At 45.8% G+C, this 27900-nt stretch overlaps 1 protein-coding gene across 4 annotated transcripts in view; it reads left to right on the top strand.

Annotated features, from left to right (window-relative positions):
- Positions 1 to 27900, top strand: part of LOC106583141 (low-density lipoprotein receptor-related protein 1) — a 219342-nt gene that overhangs the window by 182493 nt on the left and 8949 nt on the right. For 2 of the 4 annotated variants that reach the window (XM_045705050.1, XM_045705047.1), the window contains exons 43-82: positions 220 to 424; positions 547 to 739; positions 1446 to 1577; positions 2266 to 2394; positions 2772 to 2891; positions 3013 to 3126; positions 3372 to 3518; positions 4575 to 4697; positions 4821 to 4937; positions 5095 to 5223; positions 5402 to 5524; positions 5838 to 5978; positions 6216 to 6403; positions 6545 to 6728; positions 9073 to 9158; positions 9276 to 9395; positions 9505 to 9692; positions 9945 to 10150; positions 10336 to 10530; positions 10630 to 10778; positions 11295 to 11388; positions 11484 to 11720; positions 12874 to 12996; positions 13533 to 13658; positions 13839 to 13955; positions 15302 to 15408; positions 15765 to 15897; positions 16135 to 16257; positions 16373 to 16495; positions 16577 to 16708; positions 16826 to 16963; positions 17080 to 17199; positions 21804 to 22069; positions 22323 to 22501; positions 22733 to 22839; positions 23090 to 23209; positions 23415 to 23591; positions 23863 to 24003; positions 24147 to 24320; positions 26151 to 26312. In XM_045705050.1, the coding sequence (XP_045561006.1) occupies positions 220 to 424; positions 547 to 739; positions 1446 to 1577; positions 2266 to 2394; positions 2772 to 2891; positions 3013 to 3126; positions 3372 to 3518; positions 4575 to 4697; positions 4821 to 4937; positions 5095 to 5223; positions 5402 to 5524; positions 5838 to 5978; positions 6216 to 6403; positions 6545 to 6728; positions 9073 to 9158; positions 9276 to 9395; positions 9505 to 9692; positions 9945 to 10150; positions 10336 to 10530; positions 10630 to 10778; positions 11295 to 11388; positions 11484 to 11720; positions 12874 to 12996; positions 13533 to 13658; positions 13839 to 13955; positions 15302 to 15408; positions 15765 to 15897; positions 16135 to 16257; positions 16373 to 16495; positions 16577 to 16708; positions 16826 to 16963; positions 17080 to 17199; positions 21804 to 22069; positions 22323 to 22501; positions 22733 to 22839; positions 23090 to 23209; positions 23415 to 23591; positions 23863 to 24003; positions 24147 to 24320; positions 26151 to 26312 (5888 nt within the window). The remainder of the gene's footprint in view (positions 1 to 219; positions 425 to 546; positions 740 to 1445; positions 1578 to 2265; positions 2395 to 2771; positions 2892 to 3012; positions 3127 to 3371; positions 3519 to 4574; positions 4698 to 4820; positions 4938 to 5094; positions 5224 to 5401; positions 5525 to 5837; positions 5979 to 6215; positions 6404 to 6544; positions 6729 to 9072; positions 9159 to 9275; positions 9396 to 9504; positions 9693 to 9944; positions 10151 to 10335; positions 10531 to 10629; positions 10779 to 11294; positions 11389 to 11483; positions 11721 to 12873; positions 12997 to 13532; positions 13659 to 13838; positions 13956 to 15301; positions 15409 to 15764; positions 15898 to 16134; positions 16258 to 16372; positions 16496 to 16576; positions 16709 to 16825; positions 16964 to 17079; positions 17200 to 21803; positions 22070 to 22322; positions 22502 to 22732; positions 22840 to 23089; positions 23210 to 23414; positions 23592 to 23862; positions 24004 to 24146; positions 24321 to 26150; positions 26313 to 27900) is intronic. The other 2 variants (XM_045705049.1, XM_045705048.1) reach the window with 2 other exon arrangements.

The following is a 27900-nucleotide window of genomic DNA, read 5'->3' as shown; positions in this document are numbered from 1 at the left end:
AGATCCATTCATCCAAAGTGACATAAAGTTAACTAATATATTCAGTATGCTGTATACAGTATGTGGACCATGTGGAAAGCTATACATCTGGTGTTGGAATGGAAGCACCATGCTTAAACCAATTTTGCCATTTGAATCAGAAACCGCATCCACTGTCGTGAACGTTTACACACATCTGCATTATATTCTCAAATTCCCTCTTGTGTTGTCACCCACCAGCCTGATGTTCTGGACCAACTGGAATGAACAGTCCCCCAGTATCATGCGTGCCACCCTGTCTGGTAACAATATACTGGTGATCATAGGGAATGACATCCGCACCCCCAATGGCTTGGCCATAGACCACCGCGCTGAGAAACTCTACTTCTCCGACGCCACCCTGGACAAGATCGAACGCTGCGAGTACGATGGCAGCCGCCGCTACGTGAGTCACACACACACACACACACACACACACACACACACACACACACACACACACACACACACACACACACACGCTCAAAACCCACTCATTGGTTTAACGTTCCCTGCTGCCCCCTGTAGGTGGTGGTGAAGAATGAGCCAGTCCATCCGTTTGGCCTGGCGGTGTATGGGGACTACATCTTCTGGACTGACTGGGTCCGCAGGGCTGTCCTCAGGGCCGACAAATACGTGGGAGGAGACATGAAACTCCTCAGAGCCGACATCCCACAGCAGCCAATGGCTATCGTCGCTGTGGCCAACGACACCAATAGCTGTGAGTTCTAAGGAAAAGAGGGTGGGGTTTGGGTGGATGTGATTTTTTTGTTTTTTGGGGTGGATAAAGGATTGCGGGGTTGGCATGGGCAAACAGAGTGATACACACACACACACACACACACACACACACACACACACACACACACACACACACACACACACACAGACACACAAACACTGCTGCGCCACCAAAGTTAATGAGGTGCCAGAAGTAATCAGAGAGTGTGACACAGCTGAGAGGAGCTCCATACACGTGGAGAAGGAGACCACTTGATAATCCACTGCCCCAATCCATCACCCTGTACACACACACACTTACGCACACTCCCCATCTTCTGCCCCAACAGTTCCATGCCACACATTATTCCTTCTCATCTCACCACCTCGCGCAGGTCAATTCACACTTGTTCATCTCAGTGAGCTTTCCATCTCCCTCTTTCACTCCAAATCAATGGTTGTCTTTCTTATCCCCCCCCCCCCCCATTCTCCCTCAACATTAACTTCCTACTTGCCTACCTCCTCCCCACTCTCACTCACAACACACAGTGAACCTGTGGTAATTGCAACAAATCCTATTTAGGTTGTGTCAGTTTATATTACACTCAAGTAGCAGGAGAGCTGTTGGTTTCTGAACACTTTGTGTGTGTGTGTCGAATGCGTGTGGGAGTATGTTTGCATGTTGTACATTTTGTCTCTGTGTGTAGGTGAGTTCTCCGCGTGTCGGTTGAACAACGGAGGTTGTCAGGACTTGTGTATCCTGACCTCAGAGGGCAGGGTCAACTGTACGTGCCGTGGCGATGGCAAAAGGAAACTGCTGGAGGACAACACCTGCATTGGTGAGAAAGGGTTTAGGAAACGAGAGCGTGAAAGAGGGAATAGGGAAGGGTATGAGGAAACGAGAGCGGGGAAGAGGGAATAGGGAAGGGTATGAGGAAACGAGAGCGGGGAAGAGGGAAGGGTATGAGGAAACGAGAGCGGGGAAGAGGGAATGGTATGAGGAAACGAGAGCGGGGAATAGGGAAGGGTATGAGGAAACGAGAGCGGGGAAGAGGGAATAGGGAAGGGTATGAGGAAACGAGAGCGGGGAAGAGGGAATAGGGAAGGGTATGAGGAAACGAGAGCGGGGAAGAGGGAATAGGGAAGGGTATGAGGAAACGAGAGCGGGGAATAGGGAATAGGGAAGGGTATGAGGAAATGAGAGCGGGGAAGAGGGAAGGGTATGAGGAAACGAGAGCGGGGAAGAGGGAATGGTATGAGGAAACGAGAGCGGGGAAGAGGGAATGGTATGAGGAAACGAGAGTGGGGAAGGGTTTGAGGAAATGAGGAAATGAGAGAACCACAGTAGTGCATGGGAGGGAGAGTGGATTAGAGCATTTTGTCATGTCATTAATAATGAAAGAACAGCCAATGGGGGTCATGTTTCAAACCTACTTTGGAACGTTCAGCACTAAAACCATGTTGTTTTATGATGGTGCAGTTAAGCGTCTCTTTCTCCTTCGCTCTCTCTCCCTCCATCGCTCTCAGCCCAAAACACCACATGCAGCAGTGTAGATGAGTTTGAGTGTGGGAACGGAGACTGTGTGAACTACACTCTGACCTGTGATGGCATGGCCCACTGCAAGGACAAGTCAGACGAGAAACAGTCCTACTGCGGTGAGTGAGATAGAAAGGGACATTGCTTTACAGTACCTCTATAAGCCATAATGTACATTTTACCCACTTTTTCTCCCCAATTACGATCTTGTTTCATCGCTGCAACTCCCCAACGGGCTCTGGAGAGGCGAAGGTTGAGTCGTGCGTCCTCCAAAACATGACCCGTCAAACCACGCTTCTTAACACCCGCCTGCTTAACCCGAAAGCCAGCCGCTCTATGGGACTCCCGGTCATGGCCGGCAAAGACACAGCCTGGGATCGAACCCCAGGCTATAGTGACGCAGCAACACTGCGATGCAGTGCCTTAGACCACTGCGCCACTCGGGAGGCCTAATGTCATGTTTCTAATGTTATTTTCTCCTGACCCTCGTCTCCAGCTAACCGTATTTGTAAGAAGGGCTACAGGCGCTGTGTAAACGGCCGGTGTGTGGGACACAGCTCCTGGTGTAATGGACAGGACAACTGTGGGGACAACTCAGATGAACTCTTTTGCAACAGTAAGCAGTGCTAGCTATCTCATTCAGTATACTCTCTGGAGGCTAGTTTGTGGTGATTTTCTGTGGACATTTTGTATGTTTGTGTGTAGTATTTCACCAGCATATGATGTGTGTGTTCCAGCCACCCTGTGCACAGCAGAGCAGTTCCAGTGCAGAGACGGACGCTGCATCACCAACTCCAGCAAGTGTAACCAGGTGGTGGACTGTGAGGACGCCAGCGATGAGATGAACTGCTGTGAGTCACTTTGGACGCCAGACGAACTTAAGACCCTAGTTTCAACTAAACCTAAGAATAGCTTCAACTCTTACCCAGACTTAACTCTTGACTCATGAACTCTTAACTCATGAAAGATCACAGACTAACCTTTAGACTAGACTCAACTAAATCTAACATCAAATGTAACTCTAAACCAGACTTAACTCTAGACTACCTCAGTCAGGATTGCTCTGTATAATGTAACCTTGCCCTCTGTTCTGCAGCCACCGACTGTTCCAGCTACTTCCGTCTGGGGGTGAAGGGTGTGATCTTCAAGAAGTGTGAGTTCACCAGCCTCTGTTACGCCCCCTTCTGGGTGTGTGACGGAGCCAACGACTGTGGAGACTACTCTGACGAGAGGAACTGCCCAGGTGAACACACACATGCGGACGCATGCACACACACACATGCACACATAGACGCCACACACACACACACACACACACACACACACACAATGAGCTGCAAGATCTAAAATGTTTCCTGGGTGTTGTCATTCTGGACAAACATTAAAACACAAACATTTGGGCTCTTCAAAATCAAATCAAGCTTAGTTTATACAGCACATTTCAGACATGGGACGCAACGGAATGTTCTTAACAGAAAATAAAGAAGAAAAAAAAAAACTCTGAAAAATATTTACTACACAACAAAGATAAGATTTTTTTATTTTTATTAAAAAACAATGACAAAAACTGAACGACTAATAAGCACACTAAGGAAAAGCAGGGCTAAAAAGATGTTTTAAATATGTCCACAGTTTCAGCCAGCCTCAGGTTCTCTCTGGGAGGCTATTCCAGAGGCAGGGGGCATAATAACTAAAGGCTGCCTCTCCATACCTCTTGGTCTTAGATAGTTAAAAGGCCAGTGCCAGAGGACCTGAGGGAGCTACTGGATACATAACCTAAAAGCATGTCTGACATGTATTGGGGTGCACAATCGTGGATTGATTTAAAAACCAATAGAATAATCTTAGAATGAATTGTAAAACTCGAATGCAGCCAGTGCAAAGACCTTAAAAGCGGTGTAATGTGTGCTCTCCATCTGGTCTTGGTCAGTACCCGTGCTGCAGCATTCTGGATGTTTTGGAGTTGACCAATGGCTTTCTTGTGTAGACCAGACAGGAGAGCATTACAGTAGTCAAGCCTGCTTGTAATAAAAGCATGGATGAATCTCTGTATTCACCTGAAAGAGAGAACACAGCCATTAACAAACAGCACGTGTTGCATCTATTAAACTCTTTCAAATACAAGATAAGTATGAAAAGTAAAGGGGGACTGAAGACATACTACTGCAAAATTTGAAAAATATAACTTTCACTAAACAAGACAAACATGATACTCTTTCCATGAGTTTCATACATCTTTTTATTTAGTGCCAGTCTACTTTAATAATACTATATTAACCACTGTCTGTTTGTCAAACAGACCGGAGGAAGACCAAGTGCTCTGCTCCATTCTTTGCGTGTCCCAGTGGTCACTGTATCCCTATGAGCTGGACCTGTGACAAGGAGAACGACTGTGAGAACGGCGCTGACGAGGCCCACTGTGGTCAGTTCAACTCGGCTGCCTTTTTACTGGATTCACTGCTAATATTCACTCTTTCAACACACATTTCTGACTGACTTTCTTTCTCTCCATCACACCACCCTCTGCTCTTGCTCTTTCCTTTAGATAAGTTTTGCTCGGCCAGCCAGTTTCAGTGCGGTAACCACCGCTGTATCCCCAACCGCTGGGTATGTGACGGCGCTGACGACTGTGGTGACGGGACTGACGAGGACGGCAAGTGCAGTGAGTGTCATTTATGTCACACACGCAACCTTTCACTATTAAACAGGGAGGACACTTATGTGGAAAAGGGCAGAGTGGAAATACTAGACTAATTCAAAACAAATGCACTCAAAACTATTCTGTCTCCCCTCCTCCCCACTTGCCTCTTTCCTGACAGAGAATAAGACGTGTAGTCCACATGCCTTCCAGTGTCCTGGCTCTCATGTGTGTGTCCCCCAGCACTGGAAGTGTGACGGGGACAAGGACTGTCCTGACGGGGTGGATGAGAGTGTCAAGGCTGGATGTGGTGAGTAGTGGATCAGTCCGAGGAATGGATTATTACTGATACCTGATCGATGCTTACCTATGGAAGTATGTCCTATGCCAAGTCTTATGCAAATCATAGTTAAATCATTACTTGTTATATAGATTATTTTCATAATGCAGGTCCTTATTGACTGACTGTCCCTCTGTCTGTCTGTCAGTGTTCAACAACACCTGTGATGCAAATGAGTTCATGTGCCAAAACAGACAGTGCATCCCCAAGCACTTTGTGTGTGACCATGACAATGACTGCAGTGACAGCTCTGACGAGTTCATGGAGTGTGGTGAGTGGATGACCCTTGACTTCCGTTGTCCCAGTGTACCCTGTCTCTTACACTCGCACACTATCATATATTATTAGTAAAAAAAAATTTTTTTAAATGTAATAAAATGTATGCACTCTACTGTAAGTCGCTCTGGATAAGAGCGTCTGCTAAATGACTAAAATGTAAATGAAATTATAATTGTTAGTCTTTAACATTTTAGAGTGAATGTTCTGTTTTTATCGTATTAAGTAACCTCCGCATTCTCTTTAGTACCCTATGAGTGAATTAACTGTTGTTATCATAGGAAGTAACCTTAGCATTGTCCTTCCAGAGTACCCTAAGTGTGGGCCCAATGAGTTCCGTTGTGCCAATGGCCGATGCCTCCTTCAGAGCTCCTGGGAGTGTGACGGAGAGTTCGACTGTCACGACCAATCTGACGAAGCCCCTAAGAACCCCCGCTGCAATGGCCCAGGTTAGAGAGACATATACACACACAGATGGTGCTTACTTTCTATTTGCTCTAGGGACTAAGAGATCTCCTTCTCAGCCCACTATTTGCAAGGGATTTACTAAATCCCTGCTAAATTGCTAAATCAGATGTAGACCAATGTGTGGGCCAAGTCCCCTATTCCTTAGATATTCACTCACTATTCTCCTCTTCTGACCCACCCTCCTTCCACTTCTCCTCCAACCCCTCTTCCCGAAACAGAGAAGAAGTGTAATGACACGGCGTACGCCTGCGGTAACGGGAACTGTGTCAACGAGACGCAGCTGTGTGACCGTAATGATGATTGTGGTGACGGCACTGACGAGCTCAACTGCTTCATCAATGAGTGTCTGAACAGCAAGCTCAGCGGCTGCTCCCAGCTCTGTGAGGACCTCAAGATAGGCTTCAAGGTAAGGATGCACCTATTTGTTGTTACCATTTATATTGTTATCTACGTAACAATTATTGACCGAAAGGTTAACAAGTGTGAAGTAGTACACACAGCCTTACCTGTCCTCTCCTGTCCTTTCCACTCCTGTGTGACTGTGCAGTGCAGATGCCATCCTGGCTTCCTTCTGAAGGTTGATGGGAAGACGTGCGTGGACATAGACGAGTGTACGACCAGCTACCCCTGCACCCAGCGCTGCATCAATACCCACGGATCCTTCCACTGTCTCTGTGTGGAGGGCTTCCAGCTCAGCCCCAGCAACCCCACCATCTGCAAGTCCACCTCCGGTAAGACCTGGATGGGGAGGGGTGTAATGGGGTGTATGTGGGGGTTAAGATCTGAAGGGGTGTATGTGGGGGTTAAGATCTGAATGGGTATATGGGGGGGTTAAGATCTGAAGGGGTGTATGGGGGGGTTAACTTCCCTGGGCAAGCGTCCCACCCTAGTCAACAGCCAGTGGAATCGCGTGGCACGAAATACAAATACCTCAAAAATGCTATAACTTCAATTTCACAAACATATGACTATTTTACACCATTTTAAAGACTCTCGTTAATCTAACCACATTGTCCGATTTCAAAAAGGCTGTACAGCGAAAGCAAAACATTAGATTATGTCAGGAGAGTACCCTGCCATAAATAATCACACAGCCATTTTCAAAGCAAGCATATATGTCACAAAAACCAAAACCACAGCTAAATGCAGCACTAACCTTTGATGATCTTCATCAGATGACACTCCTAGGACATTATGTTATACAATACATGCATGTTTTGTTCAATCAAGTTCATATTTATATCAAAAAACAGCTTTTTACATTAGCATGTGATGTTCAGAACTAGCATACCCATCGAAAACTTCCGGTGAATTTACTAAATTACTCATGATAAACGTTCACAAAATACATAATTATTTTAAGAATTATAGATACAGAACTCCTTTATGCAATCGCGGTGTCAGATTTTAAAATAGCTTTTCGGTGAAAGCACATTTTGCAATATTCTGAGTACATAGCCCGGCATCACGGGCTAGCTATTTAGACACCCAGCAAGTTTAGCCTTCACCAAAGTCAGATTTACTATTAGAAAAGTTTGATTACCTTTGGTGTTTTTCGTCAGAATGCACTCCCAGGACTGCTACTTCAATAACAAATGTTGGTTTGGTTCAAAATAATCCATAGTTATATCCAAATAGCGGCGTTTTGTTCGTGCGTTCAAGACACTATCCGAAATGTAAATAAGGGTCACGCGCATGACGCATTTCGTGACAAAAAAATTCTAAATATTCCATTACCATACTTCGAAGCATGTCAACCGCTGTTTAAAATCAATTTTTATGCCATTCTTCTCATAAAAAAGCTTTAATATTCCGACCGGGAGCGGTGGTTTTCGTTCAAAGATAAAACATGAGTGCACGCGCCTGAGTCTCACAGTACTGTGAGCAGCCACTATCCAAACGCGCTACTTTTTTTCAGCCCGAGCCTGCAAAGCCACGATTCAGCTTTTTGCCGCCTTCTGAGAGCCCATGGGAGCCGTAGGAAGTGTCACGTAACAGCAGAGATCCCCTGTAATGGATAGAGATAATCAAGAAGGCCAAGAAATTGTCAGACAGGGCACTTCCTGCATGGAATCTTCTCATGTTTTGGCCTGCCAAATGAGTTCTGTTATACTCACAGACACCATTCAAACAGTTTTAGAAACTTTGGAGTGTTTTCTATCCAAAGCTAATAATTATATGCATATTCTAGTTTCTGGGCAGGAGTAATAATCAGATTAAATCGGGTACGTTTTTTATCCGGCTGTGAAATACTGCCCCCTAGCCATAACAGGTTAAGATCTGAATGGGGTGTATGGGGGGGTTAAGATCTGAATGGGGTGTATGGGGGGGTTAAGATCTGAATGGGGTGTATGGGGGGTTAAGATCTGAAGGGGTGTATGGGGGGTTAAGATCTGAAGGGGTGTATGGGGGGTTAATATCTGAAGGGGTGTATGGGGGTTAAGACCTGGAGGTGTGTAATGGGGTGTATGAGGGGTTAAGCTCTGAAGGGGTGTATGGGGGTTTAAACTGTGAAGGGGTGTATGGGGGGTTAAGATCTGAAGGGGTGTATGGGGGGTTAAGATCTGAAGGGATGTATGGGGTGTTAAGATCTGAAGGGGTGTATGGGGGTTAAGATCTGAAGGGGAGTATGGGGGTTAAGATCTGAAGGGGTGTATGGGGGATAAGATCTGGAAGGGGTGTATGGGAATTAAGCGCTGAAGGGGTGTATGGGGGGTTAAGACCTGAAGGGGTGTAATGGGGTGTATGGGGGTTAAACTCTGAAGGGGTGTATGGGGGGTTAAGCTCTGAAGGGGTGTATGGGGGGTTAAGCTCTGAAGGGGTGTATGGGGGGTTAAGCTCTGAAGGGGTGTATGGGGGGTTAAGCTCTGAAGGGGTGTATGGGGGGTTAAGCTCTGAAGGGGTGATGGGGGGTTAAGCTCTGAAGATGTGTATGGGGGGGTTATGTTGGTTGCACCATAGAGCTCTACCCACGGAACCAATCACATCTTAATGAATAAGCTGCATGCATGGGTGAAGAGGGACTCAGATTGAGCTTGTTGACCTAATCTACATAAAAATATATATTTTGTCCAGAGGAGGAGCCCTTCCTGATCTTTGCCAATCGTTACTACTTGAGGAAACTCAACCTGGATGGTTCCAACTACACCCTGCTCAAACAGGTGAGTCTGGAGCCTCAACACCTCATAGACTTAGAAACAGATTCAAATAAACCATTGCACCCTCTGACCATCACGCTAAATTGATCACTTCTCTCCCATTGTGTGTATATGCATTAGGGTCTGAACAACGCGGTGGCGCTGGACTTTGACTACAGACAGCAGAGGATCTACTGGACAGACGTGACCACTCAGGGCAGCATGATACGACGCATGCACATCAACGGCAGCGATGTACAGGTCAGTGTGGGTCCATTACCTTTTTGACCTCTTAGAAATATACAACATTTGATTGGTACGTTTGGCCCGAAAGGAACTTAACCAGGACTTCTGATTGGCTCTTTGGCAGGTCCTTCACCGCACATCTCTCAGCAACCCTGACGGTCTAGCTGTTGATTGGGTGGGAGGGAACCTGTACTGGTGTGACAAGGGGCGGGACACCATTGAGGTGTCCAAGCTGACGGGGGCCTACCGGATGGTCCTGGTCAACACCGGTCTGAGGGAACCACGCGCTGTGGCGGTCCACGTACGAAACGGGTATGAACATAAACATAACTAGAAATAAGAAGCGGGAACAGGTTAAATTCCTTTCATATTTGCTCATTGATGAGTGCTGGTCAAATATTGACTATAGCGTTTCAAATGTTGAGTATATAGGGTTGATTCTTTTAGTACAAGAGAGAATGGCATTCATCCTCACTTTGCTGAACATTTACTGTGATATTATCACCACTTGCATGGGTGTTCTTCGTGGTTCTGAAGCCTCACACTGAGCTGTGTCCCTACCAGGTACCTGTACTGGTCAGACTGGGGTGACAACCCCCACATAGGGAGGATAGGGATGGACGGCTCCAACAGGACTGTGATTGTAGAGGACAGGATCACCTGGCCCAACGGCCTCACTCTGGACTTCATCAACGACCGCATCTACTGGGCCGATGCCAGAGAGGACTACATCGAGTTCGCCAGCCTGGACGGAACCAACAGACACACTGGTAACATACTGTCTCACACACAATATCACACACACACCTTTTGATACATATATTGATATTACAACACACTCATTAAACATACACTATACACACCACACATTCTCATCAGTAAATACATCACTGTTAGCAGACTTTCTGCTTGTTTCTGACCTGTGTGTTTCTCTGTGTGTTTCCCCACCCTGCAGTGCTGCGCCAGGACATCCCCCACATCTTTGCCATGACTCTGTTTGAGGAGTACATCTACTGGACCGACTGGGAGACCAAGTCCATCAACAGGTGTCACAAGACCCAGGGCACCAACAAGACCATGCTGATCAGCACGCTGCACCGGCCCATGGACGTCCACATCTACCACCCTTACCGCCAGCCAGAGGGTATGAGTAAATCTACTGTTACCACCAGCTGAACACCCCGTCATGTATCGACGTGTGCCTGCACTCCCCTGACCTGGGCCTGTTGTGTGTTTGGTTGACCCACAGTGGCCAACCACCCGTGTCAGACCAACAACGGAGGATGCAGTAACCTGTGCCTGCTGTCGCCTGGTGGGGGGTACAAGTGTGCCTGTCCCACTAACTTCTACCTGGCTAGTGATGGGAGGCAGTGTATGTCCAACTGCACTGCCAGTCAGGTGATTTTAGCCAACTTGTCTCTTAGCTGTTTCATGATGTTGTGTGTCCTTCTCTGCCTTTGTGCTCAGAATGAATATTTCCTCTCTTCCTCCACCGTCTTTCTTCCTTGGTCCCGCTTGCTTTTCTCCTCTCTATCCGTCTCTTTCTTCCTTGGTCCCGCTTGCTTTTCTCCTCTCTATCCGTCTCTTTCTTCCTCGGTTCCGCTTGCTTTTCTCCTCTCTATCCGTTTCTTTCTTCCTTGGTCCCGCTTGCTTTTCTCCTCTCTATCCGTCTCTTTCTTCCTTGGTCCCGCTTGCTTTTCTCCTCTCTATCCGTTTCTTTCTTCCTTGGTCCCGCTTGCTTTTCTCCTCTCTATCCGTTTCTTTCTTCCTCGGTCCCGCTTGCTTTTCTCCTCTCTATCCGTTTCTTTCTTCCTCGGTCCCGCTTGCTTTTCTCCTCTCTATCCGTTTCTTTCTTCCTCGGTCCCGCTTGCTTTTCCCCTCTCTATCCGTCTCTTCTTCTCTCTTTCTCTGCAGTTTGTGTGTAAGAACGACAAGTGCATTCCGTTTTGGTGGAAGTGTGACACAGAGGATGATTGTGGGGACCGGTCAGACGAGCCTGCGGAATGCCGTGAGTGACACAGTCCTAGTCCATGAACACTATCTATCATAGCTGCACTGTTTTGGAGTCCTGGTTGACTGATGTTGTATTGGTATCCCCTGTAGCTGAGTTCAAGTGCAGGCCCGGCCAGTTCCAGTGTGGTACAGGCATCTGTACCAACCCAGCCTACATCTGTGACGGAGAGAACGACTGCCAGGACAACTCTGACGAGGCCAACTGTGACATCCACGTGTGTCTGCCCAGTCAGTTTAAGTGTAGCCACCCCAGCCGCTGTATCCCTGGGATCTTCCGCTGTAACGGCCAGGACAACTGTGGAGAGGGAGAGGACGAGAAAGACTGTCGTGAGTAGACTGCCTTGACTATAGTATTGACTAGTATGAAGGGGTTAAAGAGAGGGAATATGTACAGGTGTTAAAGTTCTCCGTCATTGCAACGGATTTCCGTCATATGGATTCTGGAGAGGTTGTTTTCAAATTTTTAGGGGGTAGATCAGTTTTACTATTGCAGATTGTAGCTTCCATCAATGTAATTATCTGCATTATTTCCAATCCCCCATATATATTTTTTGTGTATGTAAGCTGACAGGTGTATAAATCGAGCACACAGCCATGCGATCTTCATAGACAAACATTGGCAGTAGAACGACCTTACTGAAGAGCTCAGTGACTGTCAACGTGGCACTGTCATAGGATGCAACCGTTCCAACAAGTTAGTTTAACATTTTTGCCCTGCTACAGCTGCCTCAGTCAACTGTACGTTCTGTTATTGTGAAGTGGAAACGTCTAGGAGCAACAATGGCTCAGCCATGAAGTTGTAGGCCACACAAGCTCACAGAATGGGATTGCTCTTGCTCTCACTAATGCTGTTGTGGTTGAATGGAAGCAAGTCCCCGCAGCAATGTTCCAACATCTAGTGGAAAGCCTTCCCAGAAGAGTGGAGGCTGTTATAGCAGCAAAGGGGGTCCAACTCCATATTATGCCCATGATTTTGGAATGAGATGTTTGACGAGCAGGTGTCCACATATGTTTGGTCATGTAGTGTAATTTAACTGAGCTTCTCAGTCCTTCTTCATAAAACATACCATGGGGAGGACCCTGAGCAAGGGATTGGAATTGGTCAAACTCGCAATTTAATACATGTACAAAATGATCCTGTTTCCATAAAAGCGTGATGACTTTCTTACATGAAAGGGAAGGTTAACTTGGCCCCAGACAATCCATCTGAGATCCACTTAAGTTTCAGTTATGGGATTTGTTTTGTTTTAACCCCTGAATATGGAGGATATTCAACCTGTAGTGTACTGCACCAACTTCTAGTCTTTTTACATCAGTGTTTCGTGTTCTTTTCGAACTACTATATTTTCTACGCACGTTGAAATTAAATGTATAATTATTTAAAATCTATGTTTACAAAGACTTGGAGACTAGGAGAAAAAGCCATGCATCATGTACGGATATTGGTAAGTGACTGTCAATTCTCTTCTGTCCCCCGTAGCGGATGTGACGTGTGCTCCTAACCAGTTCCAGTGTGCCATCACCAAGCGCTGTATCCCTCGTGTCTGGGTGTGTGACAGGGACAATGACTGTGTGGATGGATCTGATGAGCCTGCCAACTGCAGTAAGGACCCAGTCTACTGTGACATCTAACATCGCTCTCTTTCTCCCTTCTCCTCGATTCCTCTTCCTTATTTTTTTTTCATACCAGGGGTACTCGAGTACTATTTAAGAAGGTCTGGCAAAGGTCCGGATGGACTTACTGTTGAGAGTTAGAATAGTACAATATACAAGGTGCAATTTTGAAATTTGGTTGTGCAGTTTCTCTTATATCAGTCACTGACAGTCACTCAATTAGCCCATGCCAGCTATATATATATATATATATATATATATATATATATATATATATATATATATATATATATATATATATATATATATTTTTTTTTGTAGTTTATGGTTGAATCAGATATCTTATTAAAAGATACAAACATCTCTCTCCACACTGTGGAAAAATGTGTACAATTGCAGGAAATTTGTTGTAAATTTGCAACATCTTCTCTACAGTTTTTGACTACTGTCCCTCCCTCCCTGCTTTTATTCTCTATCTAACATCCCCCGATATCTCTCTCTCCCCCTGCCTCCCCCCCTCCCCAGCCCAGATGACGTGTGGTGTGGATGAGTTCCGCTGTAAGGACTCTGGTCGCTGCATCCCGGCCCGATGGAAGTGTGACGGAGAGGATGACTGTGGAGACGGATCAGACGAACCCAAGGAGGAGTGTGGTGAGTGATGGAGAGAGGGATGGGTGTAGAGACATTAAGACGCAGGAGGGATGGGGGGAGACTGAAAGGAATGGAGAGATTCCCAAGCATCTTTTGTGTTCTGTGTTTCACATAATTGTCTATTATTACAATATCTGATATAATCCCTTCCTACTCTGACGGTATTTGTTGTGTCCTCAGAAGAGAGGACGTGTGAGCCGTACCAATTCCGCTGTAAGAACAACCGTTGTGTCCCTGGTCGCTGGCAGTGTGACTATGACAACGACTGTGGAGACAACTCGGATGAGGATAAATGTGGTATGTCCTCTCTGTCCTGCCTTTAGGCTTCCCTTGATGTATTTGAGGCCAGGGCTATCGCTAGTGTTCCTGCCTCATCCCTTATCATTATGGGTTGATAAGAGCTACAGAATAGGTGTATAGTACATCTGCCTTCATCTGGACAGACTTTCTTTCACTGAATGGTTTCAGCCACATAGGTTCCCATTAACAGATCATTTAGTAGTTTGTAAAGGATTCATAGTTGATTGTGTATGTGTGTTCTCTCAACTGCACTGCACGGTCAATATTAGGATTTGATTTGATTTACTTTGTGACCATTTGCACACCTCATCTCATGTTTATTCTGCATTTCACACTGGCCTGTTGACGTGGGTTAGAGGTAGGTCTCTTCACTATCAGCACTAACACCCCAAAACCCCCAACCTACCTCTGACCTCCCCCAATCTACCCAAACGTCTTCCTACAATAACTATCCCTCCTATACCCATCAGGAAAAATGGATAAACAAAATATTTATAAAGTAACTATCCTCCCTGACTCGTATCTTAAAAAGTGGACTTACTCCATCCAGATTCCAAGATCCTGTCCAATCCTATTAGCCCTTCTAGACCCCTCCTCTACCATGTGACCCGTTGTACTCCCATCCCCATTCCCCAATCCTTAAATTGTCCCTTTACCAGTCTTTTCCCCCATCGTTACAGCCATTTACCCTCATGACTTTCTGTGATGTGTCTGTGTCCGGAAGTTCGTATTCTTTCCCACAACCCTTCCTCTCCCCTCCTCCCTCTCTCCTCACATCTCCTCTCCCCTCCTCCCTCTCTCCTCACATCTCCTCTCCCCTCCTCCCTCTCCCTCTCCCCTCCTCCCTCTCCCCTCCTCCCTCTCTCCTCACATCTCCTCTCCCCTCCTCCCTCTCTCCTCCATCTCCTCTCCCCTCCTCCCTCTCTCCTCACATCTCCTCTCCCCTCCTCCCTCTCTCCTCACATCTCCTCTCCCCTCCTCCCTCTCCCTCTCCCTCTCCCCTCCTCCCTCTCTCCTCACATCTCCTCTCCCCTCCTCCCTCTCTCCTCACATCTCCTCTCCCCTCCTCCCTCTCCCCTCCTCCCTCTCTCCTCACATCTCCTCTCCCCTCCTCCCTCTCCCTCTCCCCTCCTCCCTCTCTCCTCACATCTCCTCTCCCCTCCTCCCTCTCCCTCTCCCCTCCTCCATCTCTCCTCACATCTCCTCTCCCCTCCTCCCTCTCTCCTCACATCTCCTCTCCCCTCCTCCCTCTCCCTCTGCCCTCCTCCCTCTCTCCTCACATCTCCTCTCCCCTCCTCCCTCTCCCTCCTCCCTCTCTCCTCACATCTCCTCTCTCCCTCCAGTGCCGAGGCAGTGTTCAGAGAGTGAGTTTTCCTGTGCAAACGGTCGCTGCATCGCCGGGAGGTGGAAGTGTGATGGAGACCATGACTGTGCTGATGGATCAGACGAGGTACAGTGACACAAAGCATTATTGAAAATAGTGAAGAATTACACACATCAAATGACTGGAAAGGGAAAGCTCCCTCACTGTTCCATGCTCCCAAACGTGCTCTCTTGTTAAAGCTTAGTGATATGAATAATCACTGCCATCCTACATGTCCTAGCTCATTGTCACAATGAATACATTGTTAATGGACCATAGAGGATTGTTCATTTACACATGAATGGCATTGTCATTAGAGTAACATATTAAGGGAAAGGGGGATACCACAACTGACTGCATTCAACCAAAATGAGTCTTCTGCATTTAACCTGACCCTTCTGAATCAGTGATATAATGATGATGTCCTGTGTGTCCTATTGCAGAATGGCTGTGATGTGAAGTGTGACAGTGATCAGTTCCAGTGTAAGAACAGCCACTGTGTCCCCGTCCGCTGGCGCTGTGACGCAGACCCTGACTGTATGGACGGCAGTGACGAGGAGAAGTGTGACATCGGAGGTGAGTTTTACACAAACACTTACGCTGGAGAATTATCACTGAATTATTGTAATGTTTGTTTGTCAGTTAATCCCGTAAGGGATGGGTTGCTAACTGGTGATTTTGACATGAAAATACAGCTTCATTCATTATACACAAACATTTTTGTACTGTACTTATACTGTTCATTAAGTACAAGTTGTGGGTATGTATTTCATAGAGAAAAGTAACTCTTTCTCCTCTCTTTCTCTGTCTCAGTGGGTAGACACTGCCCCCTGGATGAGTTCCAGTGTAACAACACTCTGTGTAAACCCCTGGCCTGGAAGTGTGACGGAGAAGACGACTGTGGAGACAACTCTGATGAGAACCCAGATGATTGCAGTGAGCCCACCATTACCCCTGACATCAATAACAGAACACTGTCCCTGAGGATCTTTCAACTCCTACCTAACACCTGTCATCTCTGCTCTCCTCTATCTCGCTTTCCATCCCTCAGCGAAATTCCAGTGCCCTCCCACAAGGCAGTTCCGCTGCCACAACGACCGCGTCTGCCTGCCATTAGCCAGGCGTTGTGACGGTGTTGACAACTGTGGGGACAACAGTGATGAGATCAACTGCCGTGAGTTTGTTTCTAGTGGTAGAGTGTTCTGGAGTTGACTGGATGGTTATGGACTTGACATAATGTCCCCTGTACCTCCAGAGACCACCCCAGTCTGTCAGAAGGATGAGTTCCAGTGCTCCAACGGCCGCTGCATCAGCTCCAACCTGCGCTGTGACTACTTCAACAACTGTGAGGACTACGGCTCTGACGAGATCGGCTGCAACAAGAAAGGTGTGTCACATCTCGGCATGCAAGAGAAGTGTGCGCGTGTCGTCAGTCCTGTCTGTCTCTGTGTGTACATGCAATTGTCTGTAAGTTTAACTCTTTATCCTGTCTCGTCCTGTTCAGACTCTGCCCTGAATGACTGCCGCAGTAACAGGACAGTGTGTGGCGACGGTGATGAGGCCCATTGTGTGGTGAATGGCACTGAGGCCTTCTGCGCCTGCAAACTTGGCTTCCAGACCACAGGCAACAACCGATGTGAAGGTACATTATAGCACCACAGCACTGGCTCAAATACACTCTGTTACTGTTATGACTAAATGTCTGGTGTAGTCTAGTGATCTGTAACCTGAATTATTTTGCTGGGTGTTTGTTCTCAGATAAGAATGAGTGTAAGCAGTTTGGAGTGTGTTCCCACACCTGCAACAACACCAAGGGCTCCCACAAGTGCAGCTGCCACAAGTACTTTACCAGGATCAATGACACCTGCAAGGCTGACAGTGAGTACTGCTCGGATCAGTAATACCAGTGAATCAGTTAGGTTTCTAAAGACAGAGAAACAGTAACTAACTGAATTTGTCTCTGTTTGAAGCCTGAGTCAGGATGTGTGGTTAAATAGTCTAAAGTGTGTGTGAGTGAAGTAGCTTTTAACGACGCAAGAAAATTGCATTGTTGGATTCTAGCTTGAAATATACTTATTCATGTTACCAGACTAGAACGTATTGATGTTTAAGGAATGTATATGTTGGGTCAATGAAGGGTGTTAAGTTCATGTTTTAAGTATCCCTATATTTCTGTTATTACGGGGCTATCACTCAGTCAAGAGTGCGGCTGCGCAGGAAGTTAGTTCGTGGATGGACCTAGCCGTGAGTGTAATGGCTACCTTGTAGTGTGTTCATACAGTATAGTAAACTTTGTTAAACTGGAACCTTGTCGTTGTGTCATTTCGAGTTAACATTGGTAGCAGAGGATGGTTAATAACTACAATGTGCCACCTCGCTTCGACGAGAAGAGGTCGTACGAAAGTTGGAAAAATGAACTTGGAATCTGGACACGGGTTACTAATCTGGACGCGAAAAAGCAAGCACTTGCGGTGGTATTATCGCTCGAGGGAAGAGCGAGAGATACAGCACTGGAAATATCCGTTGAGGATTTGAACAATGATGATGGTATGGGAACTTTGATCAGAGCACTGGATTCTGTATTTCTTAAAGAAGAGAAAGACCGTGCCTACGAGGCATATTCAAACTTTGACAGTGTTTCGAGAGATATTTCGGTTGCAATGACGGACTACATCATTGATTTCGAACAAAGGTACAATAGGATGCGCAAGTACGACATGGTTCTCCCGGATGCAGTGTTAGCTTTCAAGTTGCTAGATACTGCCTGTCTAGATGGTAGGGAGAAACAGTTGGCTTTGACTGCTTGTACTGTACTGACTTTTGCATCAATGAAGTCGGCACTAAAAATAATTTTTGGTGAAAAGACGTCTGTCGCGCCGTTAACAGGTGGAATGCAAGTGAGTGACGGAGCATATTACACTGAGCAGCAGAGAAAAGGCGCCAAAAAGTCACGTTCTCAAGACAACCTGAAGAGGGCGCCATTTCCCGGAACAAATCCACTGGACAAATATGGAAGGAGATCAAAATGTGCTGTTTGTCAAAGCACTTACCATTGGGTTAAAGACTGTCCTCATAAAAATGAACAAGTTAAACTAACAGAGGAAAATGTAAACACAGATATAGAGCAGTGTAACATTACACTGTTTTCAAATGAATCTGCTTCTGATACTGAGATTTTTATAGTTGAATCCTTAGGATCTGCTGTTATTGATACTGCATGTACACGGACAGTGTGTGGTGCAAAATGGCTTGATAGCTATGTTAGTGAACTAAATATGAAAGAAGTACAAAATATGATTGACACACCAAGCAACAGAGCTTTCAAATTTGGAGATGGAAGAATTGTCCATTCTACCAAGAGAGTTAAGATACCAGCAAAAATTGGTCAGACTAAGTGTCACATTGAAACAGAGGTGGTCCCTACAGATATCTCCTTACTATTAAGCAAAGCTTCCCTCAAGAAGGCAGGGGCTGTACTAGACATAAAACATGACAAGGCAGTGATGTTTAAACAACCAGTGACTCTTGAACTTACTACCTCAGGCCACTATTGTGTAAACATTTTAGACAAAGACATCACACAGAGTCCATGCAAAAATAAGATTCTGACGGACACAGAGCACATGGAGATTCTGACAGTCACAGAGAACATGAACACAAAAGAAAAACACAAAGTATTGTTAAAGCTTCACAAACAGTTTGGACATGCTACAGTTGACAGACTTCAGAAGTTACTCAGCAGTTCAGGGAATAATGATGATGAGAGTTTTTCCATTCTACAGCAGATAGTTAACAATTGTGAGACATGTCAAAAATACAGTAAACCTAAGCCCAAACCAGCTGTTGGTTTGCCACTAGCTTCCAAGTACAATGAAACAGTGGCTGTAGATCTACATGAGTTAGGACCAAGTGTGTGGTACCTTCACATAATCGACCACTTCACACGCTTCAGCGCTGGAAGCATTGTGAATACAAAGAAACCCAGTGACATCGTCAATCATTCATTCCTGGGTAAGTGTGCATGGCCCTCCCCAGAAATTGTACAGTGACAATGGAGGAGAATTCAATAATAATGAAATAAGAGAAATGGAAGAGAAATTCAACATGGAAGTAAAGACAACTGCTGCATACAGTCCATGGAGCAATGGACTTCTGGAGAGACACAATCAAACACTCACAGAGATCATACTGAAAGTGAAGCAAGACAATGGATGTGACTGGAACACAGCCCTAGATTGGGCTTTGATGGCAAACTCAATGCACAATGTTCATGGTTACAGCCCATACCAACTAGTGTTCGGGCAGAACCCTAATCTTCCCTCTGTACTGGTTGACAAGCCACCAGCACTAGAAGGGGCCAGTGTGAGTGCATGGGTGGGACAGCACCTGTCAGCACTACATGCAGCGAGAAAAGCGTTCACTGAAGCAGAGTGCTCAGAAAGAATTCACAGGGCTCTGCGTAAACAGCTACAACCCACCGATGAGAAGTACGAAACTGGAAACAAAGTGTACTACAAACGAGTTGACTGTCAAGAGTGGAAGGGACCGGGAGTAGTCATTGGCCAAGATGGTGTGGTGATATTTGTGAGGCACGGAGGCATCATTGTCAGGGTGCATCACTCAAGATTGCGGAAAGTAAATGATCAACAAGATAGAGGGGCTGTTGCTGAGAATCATCCGAATGAAAAGGAGACAGTAACAGACACAAACCTACCAGATGTCACATCCAATGATATGGACACTGAAACTGGCACAGGAAATGGAGCAGAGACCTTCAAACATGCCACATACTGTTGAGCGTTCAAATTAGGAAAACATTCAACAACAGCCACATGTGTTAAGACAACATGGATGTTCCAATCTGAAAACTGGACAAACTGTTAAATACATGGACAGAGAAAGTGGTATTCCACATACAGCAACCGTCATTGGACGAGCAGGAAAAGCCAAAGGAAAACACCAGAACTGGTACAACTTGCAGTACTCTGAACCAGTTACACTTTCTGGTACAACAGGGTCAGCTGACCTGTCACTTGTAGATAATCTCAGAATTGAACCAATGGAAAATCGAGAAAAACAGTGACATTCAAAATGATGATGTACTTGAAACAAAGGACGTGTCATTTGACTCAGCTAAGCTAGATGAGCTCAGTAATTTGAGGAAGTTACAGACATTGGCCAAAAATGTGTCTCAACAAGGTGGGTGTGTACCCTTAAAGAGTCCTTAACTGGAATAGTGCCTAAAGCACGTCTAGTGGCTAGAGGTTTTGAGGAGCTGGCTGCTAAACAACTCCCAAAAGACTCACCAACATGCGCCTCAGAGTCACTCAGATTGCTGATGTCAGTGATCTGCCAGAAAAAATGGAAACTTAATTCCATAGACATCAAATCTGCATTTTTGCAGGGAACAGAGCAGTCAAAAAGGATCAGAAGGGTTGTCCGAAGCACACTTGCTGGAGAAACACTTGCTCTTGCGGATGGAATTGACAATGCGATCTTTCTTGCAACTCTGTTCTCAGAGCTTACCACTGGTGAGACAAAACGGCACATTCTACCTGTAGTTTGTGTCACTGACAACTACTCATTAGTTGATGCTTTGAAGTCAACCAAGTCCGTCACAGAGAAAAGACTTCGTCTTGAGATTAGCAGCATCAAGGAACTTATTCAAGCACAGAGAATCCAGCGGATTCTGTGGTCGACCACAAAGGAACAGCTTGCTGACTGTCTGACTAAAAAGGGAGCATCCGGTCTTGTGCTCCTACAGGCTCTCAGTAATGGAAAGTGGCAGCTTGAGTAATACAAATAAAAACTGTCACACAACCCATTTGTAATGGGGAACTTAAATAATACTTGGACATTTAATTATGTTGTTGATGTTTAATTTGTCTTTAAAGAAAAGGGGGAGATTGTTAAGTTCATGTTTTAAGTATCCCTATATTTCTGTTATTACGGGGCTATCACTCAGTCAAGAGTGCGGCTGCGCAGGAAGTTAGTTCGTGGATGGACCTAGCCGTGAGTGTAATGGCTACCTTGTAGTGTGTTCATACAGTATAGTAAACTTTGTTAAACTGGAACCTTGTCGTTGTGTCATTTCGAGTTAACAAAGGGTGGATAGGAAATGTGTGTATGTAAAGGTACTGAGTGAGACGAAGGGAAGTGCAGAAAGTTCATATTCTGTTCCTAAGGAGGTAGGCAAAGGGCAACAGTTTAGTTAGTCTTTAAGGCAGGCCAGCTGCGGAACTAGGGAGGAGCAAGGAATTTGGCTCGAGGTGAAGTGAGAGGAAACCTCTGGAATGGGGGGCCAGAGGGGCCCACTACAACGGCTGTTTGACCGAGGTGTTGAATAAACTTGGTTTGAGCTTTTTCTAGTCGTCCGATTTAGAGTTTTTACAGAACCTAACAGTATAGTGATAGTCCTATAACCATAAGTCAGAGGTGATGTCCTATCTCAGGTTGTGATCTCACTTCCTGTGTCCTCCCAGACCTGAGACAGGTGCTCTACATCGCCGACGACAATGAGATCCGCAGCCTGGACCCTGGCATACCCAACTGGCGCTACGAGCAGGCCTTCCAGGGTGATGCCAACGTGCGCATTGACGCCATGGACCTGCACGTCAAGACCAACCGCTTCTACTGGACCAACTGGCACACGGGCAGAATCTCCTCCTACGAGCTGCCATCCTCATCCTCCTCACCTAACAACAACCGCCACCGCCGTCAGAGTGACTCCAGAGTCACCAACCTGGAGGTGTGTGTGTGTGCGCGTGTGTGTGTGCGCATGTGTGTGTGTGCGCATGTGTGTGTGTGCGCGTGTGTGTGTGTGTGTGTGTGTGCGCATGTGTGTGTTTGCTCAGCTCAGATATCAGTTGTAGCCTAACTGGGTTTTTAAAAGTAAGTGTGTGTGTGCATTTGTATCCCTGTTTCTGTCTGACTGCTTGTGTGCCATGCCCTGTGTCACACAATGATTTAACTCCGCATTCTCCCCCTCTCCTTGTGTTCAGATCCCCGGTCTGAAGATGCCCCGTGGCATCGCTGTGGACTGGGTGGCAGGGAACATCTACTGGACAGACTCTGGCCGGGATGTGATCGAGGTGGCCCAGATATCAGGCCAACACCGCAAGACCCTCGTATCCGGCATGATCGACGAGCCCTATGCCATCGTAGTGGACCCCCAGAGAGGGTGAGTCTGCCTGAGGAGAGGAGAGGAGGGGAGGACAGTGGGGGTAGGAGAGCAGTCTGGAGTGTGGAAATGGATGGATCTGGAAGAGAATTCCTGAGTACTCAAACACATCTTTATTCTGATACTGTATTTAAATGATAATTCAAGCTAGAAACAGTTTTACAGTGACAAATCAATTGTACATCAAGTAGATATTTATTTAACCGGTTGTTGACCCTGTCTACCCGTAAGGACCATGTACTGGGCTGACTGGGGAAACCACCCCAAGATTGAGACTGCTGCCATGGACGGAACCATGAGAGAGACACTGGTACAGGACAACATCCAGTGGCCCACAGGTAACACGCACACAAATACGCACACATTTTACAGGCTGATTGACAGCTCCATCCTTCCACAAATTAGTGGATGTGTTGTATTGAGCTTTGTTTCCCTCAATAGGCTTAGCCTCAACTGACATGTCTCAATGACTGCTCTCACTCTCCCTGCTCCATCCCTCTCTCTCCCCTTCCTCCTTCCCCCTTTCTCCTCCCTCCTTCCCCCTCCTCCCTCTCTCCCCTTCCTCCCTCTCTCTCCCCCTTTCTCCAGGCCTGGCGGTGGATTACTTCAACGAGCGTCTATACTGGGCCGATGCTAAGCTGTCAGTGATAGGCAGTGTGAGATTGAATGGCAGCGACCCGGTGGTGGCTGTGACCAGCATAAAGAACAGTTGAGTGACCTGCTCTGGTCTGGGTCTGAAGATCTAGATAAGTGGGCCCATTTGTGGATGTGAAGTCTTCTCCTGACATCGGAACAATAAAAAAATGCAGATATCGTCAGCAAGTGAAAAATCATGTATTTTAGCATAGTGTATAGTATATCTAAGTGGTAAAGAGTTGGTCTGAGCTGTGGTGTTCGGTCTTGTTTGTTCCAGAGCTCCACCACCCGTTCAGTATTGACGTGTTTGAGGACTACATCTATGGCGTCACCTACATCAACAACTTTGTGTTCCGGGTCAACAAGTATGGCAAAGGCCTCATGGAGGACCTGACCACAGGAATGAACCACGCCACAGACATTGTGCTCTACCACCGCAACAAACAGCCAGAGAGTGAGTGGACATCGCCGGCCAAACTGGACATGATGCATGCATATTCTTCACTAAGAAATACATAAACTGTAGATGCATACTGGTGCATTGACTTTCACAGTCCCTTTATACTGCTAGTAGACTTTAATATCCAACTGCTCTCTCAATGTAACTGACTGGCTTGCAAGGATCTCAAGTTATACATAGGTGTTTGGTATCAGATACAGATGATGTAGAGATGGATAGTCTTACAGTATCACTTGGTTAATGTGTGCCTCTGTCTGTCTGTCAGTGGCCAACCCATGTGACAGGAAGAAGTGTGAGTGGTTGTGTTTGCTGAGCCCCAGTGGTCCAGTCTGTACCTGTCCCAACGGACACACTCTGGACAACGGCACCTGTGTGGAGCTCTCTACTCCTACACTCTCCCCTATTTGTGAGTATACACTAACACCCTTATACCTACACTGTTATATTCAACATGTATTGCATTGTCTGAGTACACACACTCATACATCCACACTCATCTCTGCCTGTAATTATACACACACTCACCCCATCTCTCCTCTCCTCCCCCAGCTCCTCCCAGTAGTACATGTAATGTCCAGTGTCTGAACGGAGGCAGTTGTTTCCTCAATGCCAGGAAGCAGCCCAAGTGTCGCTGCCAGCCCAATTTTGGAGGAGACAAGTGTGAGGTAGACCAGTGCAGGGACTACTGCCAGAACAGAGGCACCTGTACAGCCTCTCCTACAGGTAGTACACTATATACAGTATATACACAGAGTATATACAGAGTAAATATACAGTGCCTTCAGAAAGTATTCAGAACCCTTGACTTTTTCCACATTTTGTTACGTTACGACCTTATTCTCAAATGGATTAAATCATTTTTTTCTCCATCAATCGACACACAATACCCCATAATGACAAAGTGAAAACAGTTTTTTTTTTTTAATAAAAAAACATATACCTTATTTACATAAGTGTTCAGACCTCTTGCTATGAGACTCGAAATTGAGCTCAGGTGCATCCTGTTTCCATTGATCATCCTTGGAGTCCACCTGGGCTAAATTCAATTGATTGGACATGATTTGGAAAGGCACACACCTGTCTAGATAAAGTCCCACTGTTGACAGTGCATGTCAGAGCAAAAACCAAGCCATGAGGTCAAAGGAATTCTCCGTAGAGCTCCAAGACTGGATTGTGTCGAGGCACAGATCTGGGGGAAGGGTACCAAAACATTTCTGCAGTATTGAAGGACCCCAAGAACACAGTGGCCTCCATCATTCTTAAAAGGAAGACGTTTGGAACAACCAAGACTCTTCCTAGAACTGGCCGCCTGACCAAACTGAGCAATGACAGCGCGCTTAGAGTTTGCCGAAAGGCACCTAAAAGACTCTGACTATGAGAAACAAGATTCTCTGGTCTGATGAAACCAAGATTGAACTCTTTGGCCTGAATGCCAATCGTCACGTCTGGAGGAAACCTGGCACCATCCCTACGGTGAATCATGGTGGTGGCAGCATCGTGCTGTGGGGATGTTTTTCAGCAGCAGGGACTGGGAGTCAGGATCGAGGGAAAGATGAACGGAGCAAAGTACAGAGAGATCCTTGATGAAAACCTGCTACAGAGCGCTTAGGACCTCAGACTGGGGCGAAGGTTCACCTTCCAACAAGACAATGACCCTAAGCACACAGCCAAGACAACGCAGGAGTGGCTTCGGGACAAGTCTCTGAATGTCCTTGAGTGGCCCAGCCAGAGCCCTGACTTGAACCCGATCGAACATCTCTGGAGAGACCTGAAAATAGCTGTGCAGCAACGCTCCCCATCCAACCTGACAGAGATTGAGAGGATCTGCAGAGAAGAATGGGAGAAACTCCCCAAATACAGGTGTGCCAAGCTTGTAGCATCATATCCAAGAAGACTCGGTTGTAATTGCTGCCAAAGGTGCTTCAACAAAGTACTGAGTAAAGGGTCTGAATACTTATGTAGATGTGATATTTCAGTTTTTCTTATTTTTATACATTTGCAAAAAATCTAAAAACCTGTTTTTGCTCTGTCATATTGGGTATTGTGTGTAGATTCAGGGGCAAAAAAAATTAAATCAATTTTAGAATAACGCTGTAACGTAAGAAAATGTGGAAAAAGTAAAGGGTTCTGAATACTTTCCAAATGCACTGTATATGCCACTTAGCAGATGATTTTCTCCATAGCGACTTACAGTAATGCGTGCATACATTTTAAGTGTAGGTGGTCCTGGAAATCAAACCCACTATCCTGGCGTTGCAAGCACCATGTTCTACCAACTGAGCTACAGAAAACCACTACCCTGACAGGAGGCTGTTTGAGAGGAGTTAGAATAGACCATTATTAAGCCAGGAACAGTGAGACATATATAATAATAATAATAATAATAATAATAATAATACAACTAGACAGCCGTGTATTGAGTCAAGGACTTTACCCTCAATGAGCAGTCCTGACGGTAGTTTGATGTTAGAGGCCAAGTCTCCCGAGTTTCTCTCTCCACTTCCTCTCTCGTCCTGTCCATCTCGGTCTGACCATCTGTCTCTCCCTCCTCAGGCTCCCCTACGTGTCGCTGTCTGACAGGGTTCACTGGTCCCAACTGTAACCTACACACCTGTAAGAACTACTGTCAAAATGGAGGGAACTGCACGGTCAACGCTGGCAACCAGCCCACCTGCCGATGCCCTGCTGACTTCCTGGGAGACCAGTGCCAGTACCGTGAGTCTGTCAGATCAAATCAAATTGCATTAGTCACATGTGCCGAATACAACAGGTGTAGACGTTTCAGTGAAATGCTTACTTACAAGCCCTTAACCAACAATGCAGTTTTATGAAAAATACCCCCCAAAAATAAGTTATAAAAGTAACAAATAATTAAAGAGCAGCAGTAAAATATCAATAGCGAGGCTATATACAGGGGGTACTGGTACAGAGTCAATGTGCGGGGGCACCGGTTAGTCGAGGTAATTGAGGTAATATGTACATGTAGGTAGAGTTAAAGTGACCTATGCATAGATAATACACAGAGTAGCAGCAGCGTAAAAGGGGGAGGGGCAATGCATATAGTCTTGGTAGCCATTTGAATAGATGTTCAGGAGTCTTTTGGCTTGGGGGTAGAAGCTGTTTAAAAGCCTCTTGGATCTAGACTTGGCGCACTGATACCGCTTGCCGTGCGATAGCAGAGAGAACAGTCTATGACTAGGGTGGCTGGAGTCTGACAATTTTTTGGGCCTTCCTCTGACACCGCCTGGTATAGAGGTTCTGGATGGCAGGAAGCTTGACCCCAGTGATGTACTGGGCCGTACGCACTACCCTCTGTAGTAGAGGTCGACCGATTATGATTTTTCAACGCCAATACCGATTCTTGGAGGACCAAAAAAAAAAACCCGCTACCGATTAATCGGCCGATTTTTATATGTATATATTTGTAATAATGACAATTACAACAATACTCAATGAACACTTTTATTTTAACTTAATATAATACATCAATAAAATCAATTTAGTCTCCAGTAAATAATGAAACGTGTTCAATTTGGTTTAAATAATGACAAAACAAAGTGTTGTAGAAGAAAGTAAAAGTGCAATATGTGCCATGTAAAAAAGCTAACGTTTAAGTTCCTTGCTCAGAACATGATAACATATGAAAGCTGGTGGTTCCTTTTAACATGAGTCTTCAATATTCCCAGGTTAGAAGTTTTAGGTTGTAGTTATTATAGGACTATTTCTCTCTATACCATTTCTATTTCGTATACATTTGACTATTGGATGTTCTAATTGGTACTTTAGTATTGCCAGCCTAATCTCGGGAGTTGATAGGCTTGAAGTCATAAACAGCAAAGAGTTGCTGGCAAACGCAGGAAAGTGCTGTTTGAATGAATGCTTACAAGCCTGCTGCTGCCCACCACCGCTCAGACTGTTCTATCAAATCATAGACTTAACTATAATATAATAAGCACGCAGAAATACGAGCCTTAGGTCATTAATATGGTAAAATCCGGAAACTATCATTTCGAAAACAAAACGTTTATTCTTTCAGTGAAATACGGAACCGTTCCGTATTTTATCTAATGGGTGGCATCCATAAGTCTAAATATTGCCGTTGCGTTGCACAACCTTCAAAGTTATGTCATAATTACGTAAAATTCTGGCAAATTAGTTCGCAACGAGCCAGAAATTCATGTTAGCAGGCAATATTAACTAAATATGCAGGTTTAAAAATATATACTTGTGTATTGATTTTAAGAAAGGCTTTGATGTTTATGGTTAGGTACACGTTGGTGCAACGACAGTGCTTTTTTTGCGA

Source organism: Salmo salar, chromosome ssa22 (genome assembly GCF_905237065.1).
Source record: "Salmo salar chromosome ssa22, Ssal_v3.1, whole genome shotgun sequence".
Classification (NCBI taxonomy): Eukaryota; Metazoa; Chordata; class Actinopteri; order Salmoniformes; family Salmonidae; genus Salmo; species Salmo salar.
This window is presented reverse-complemented; position numbering and strand designations above follow the sequence as displayed.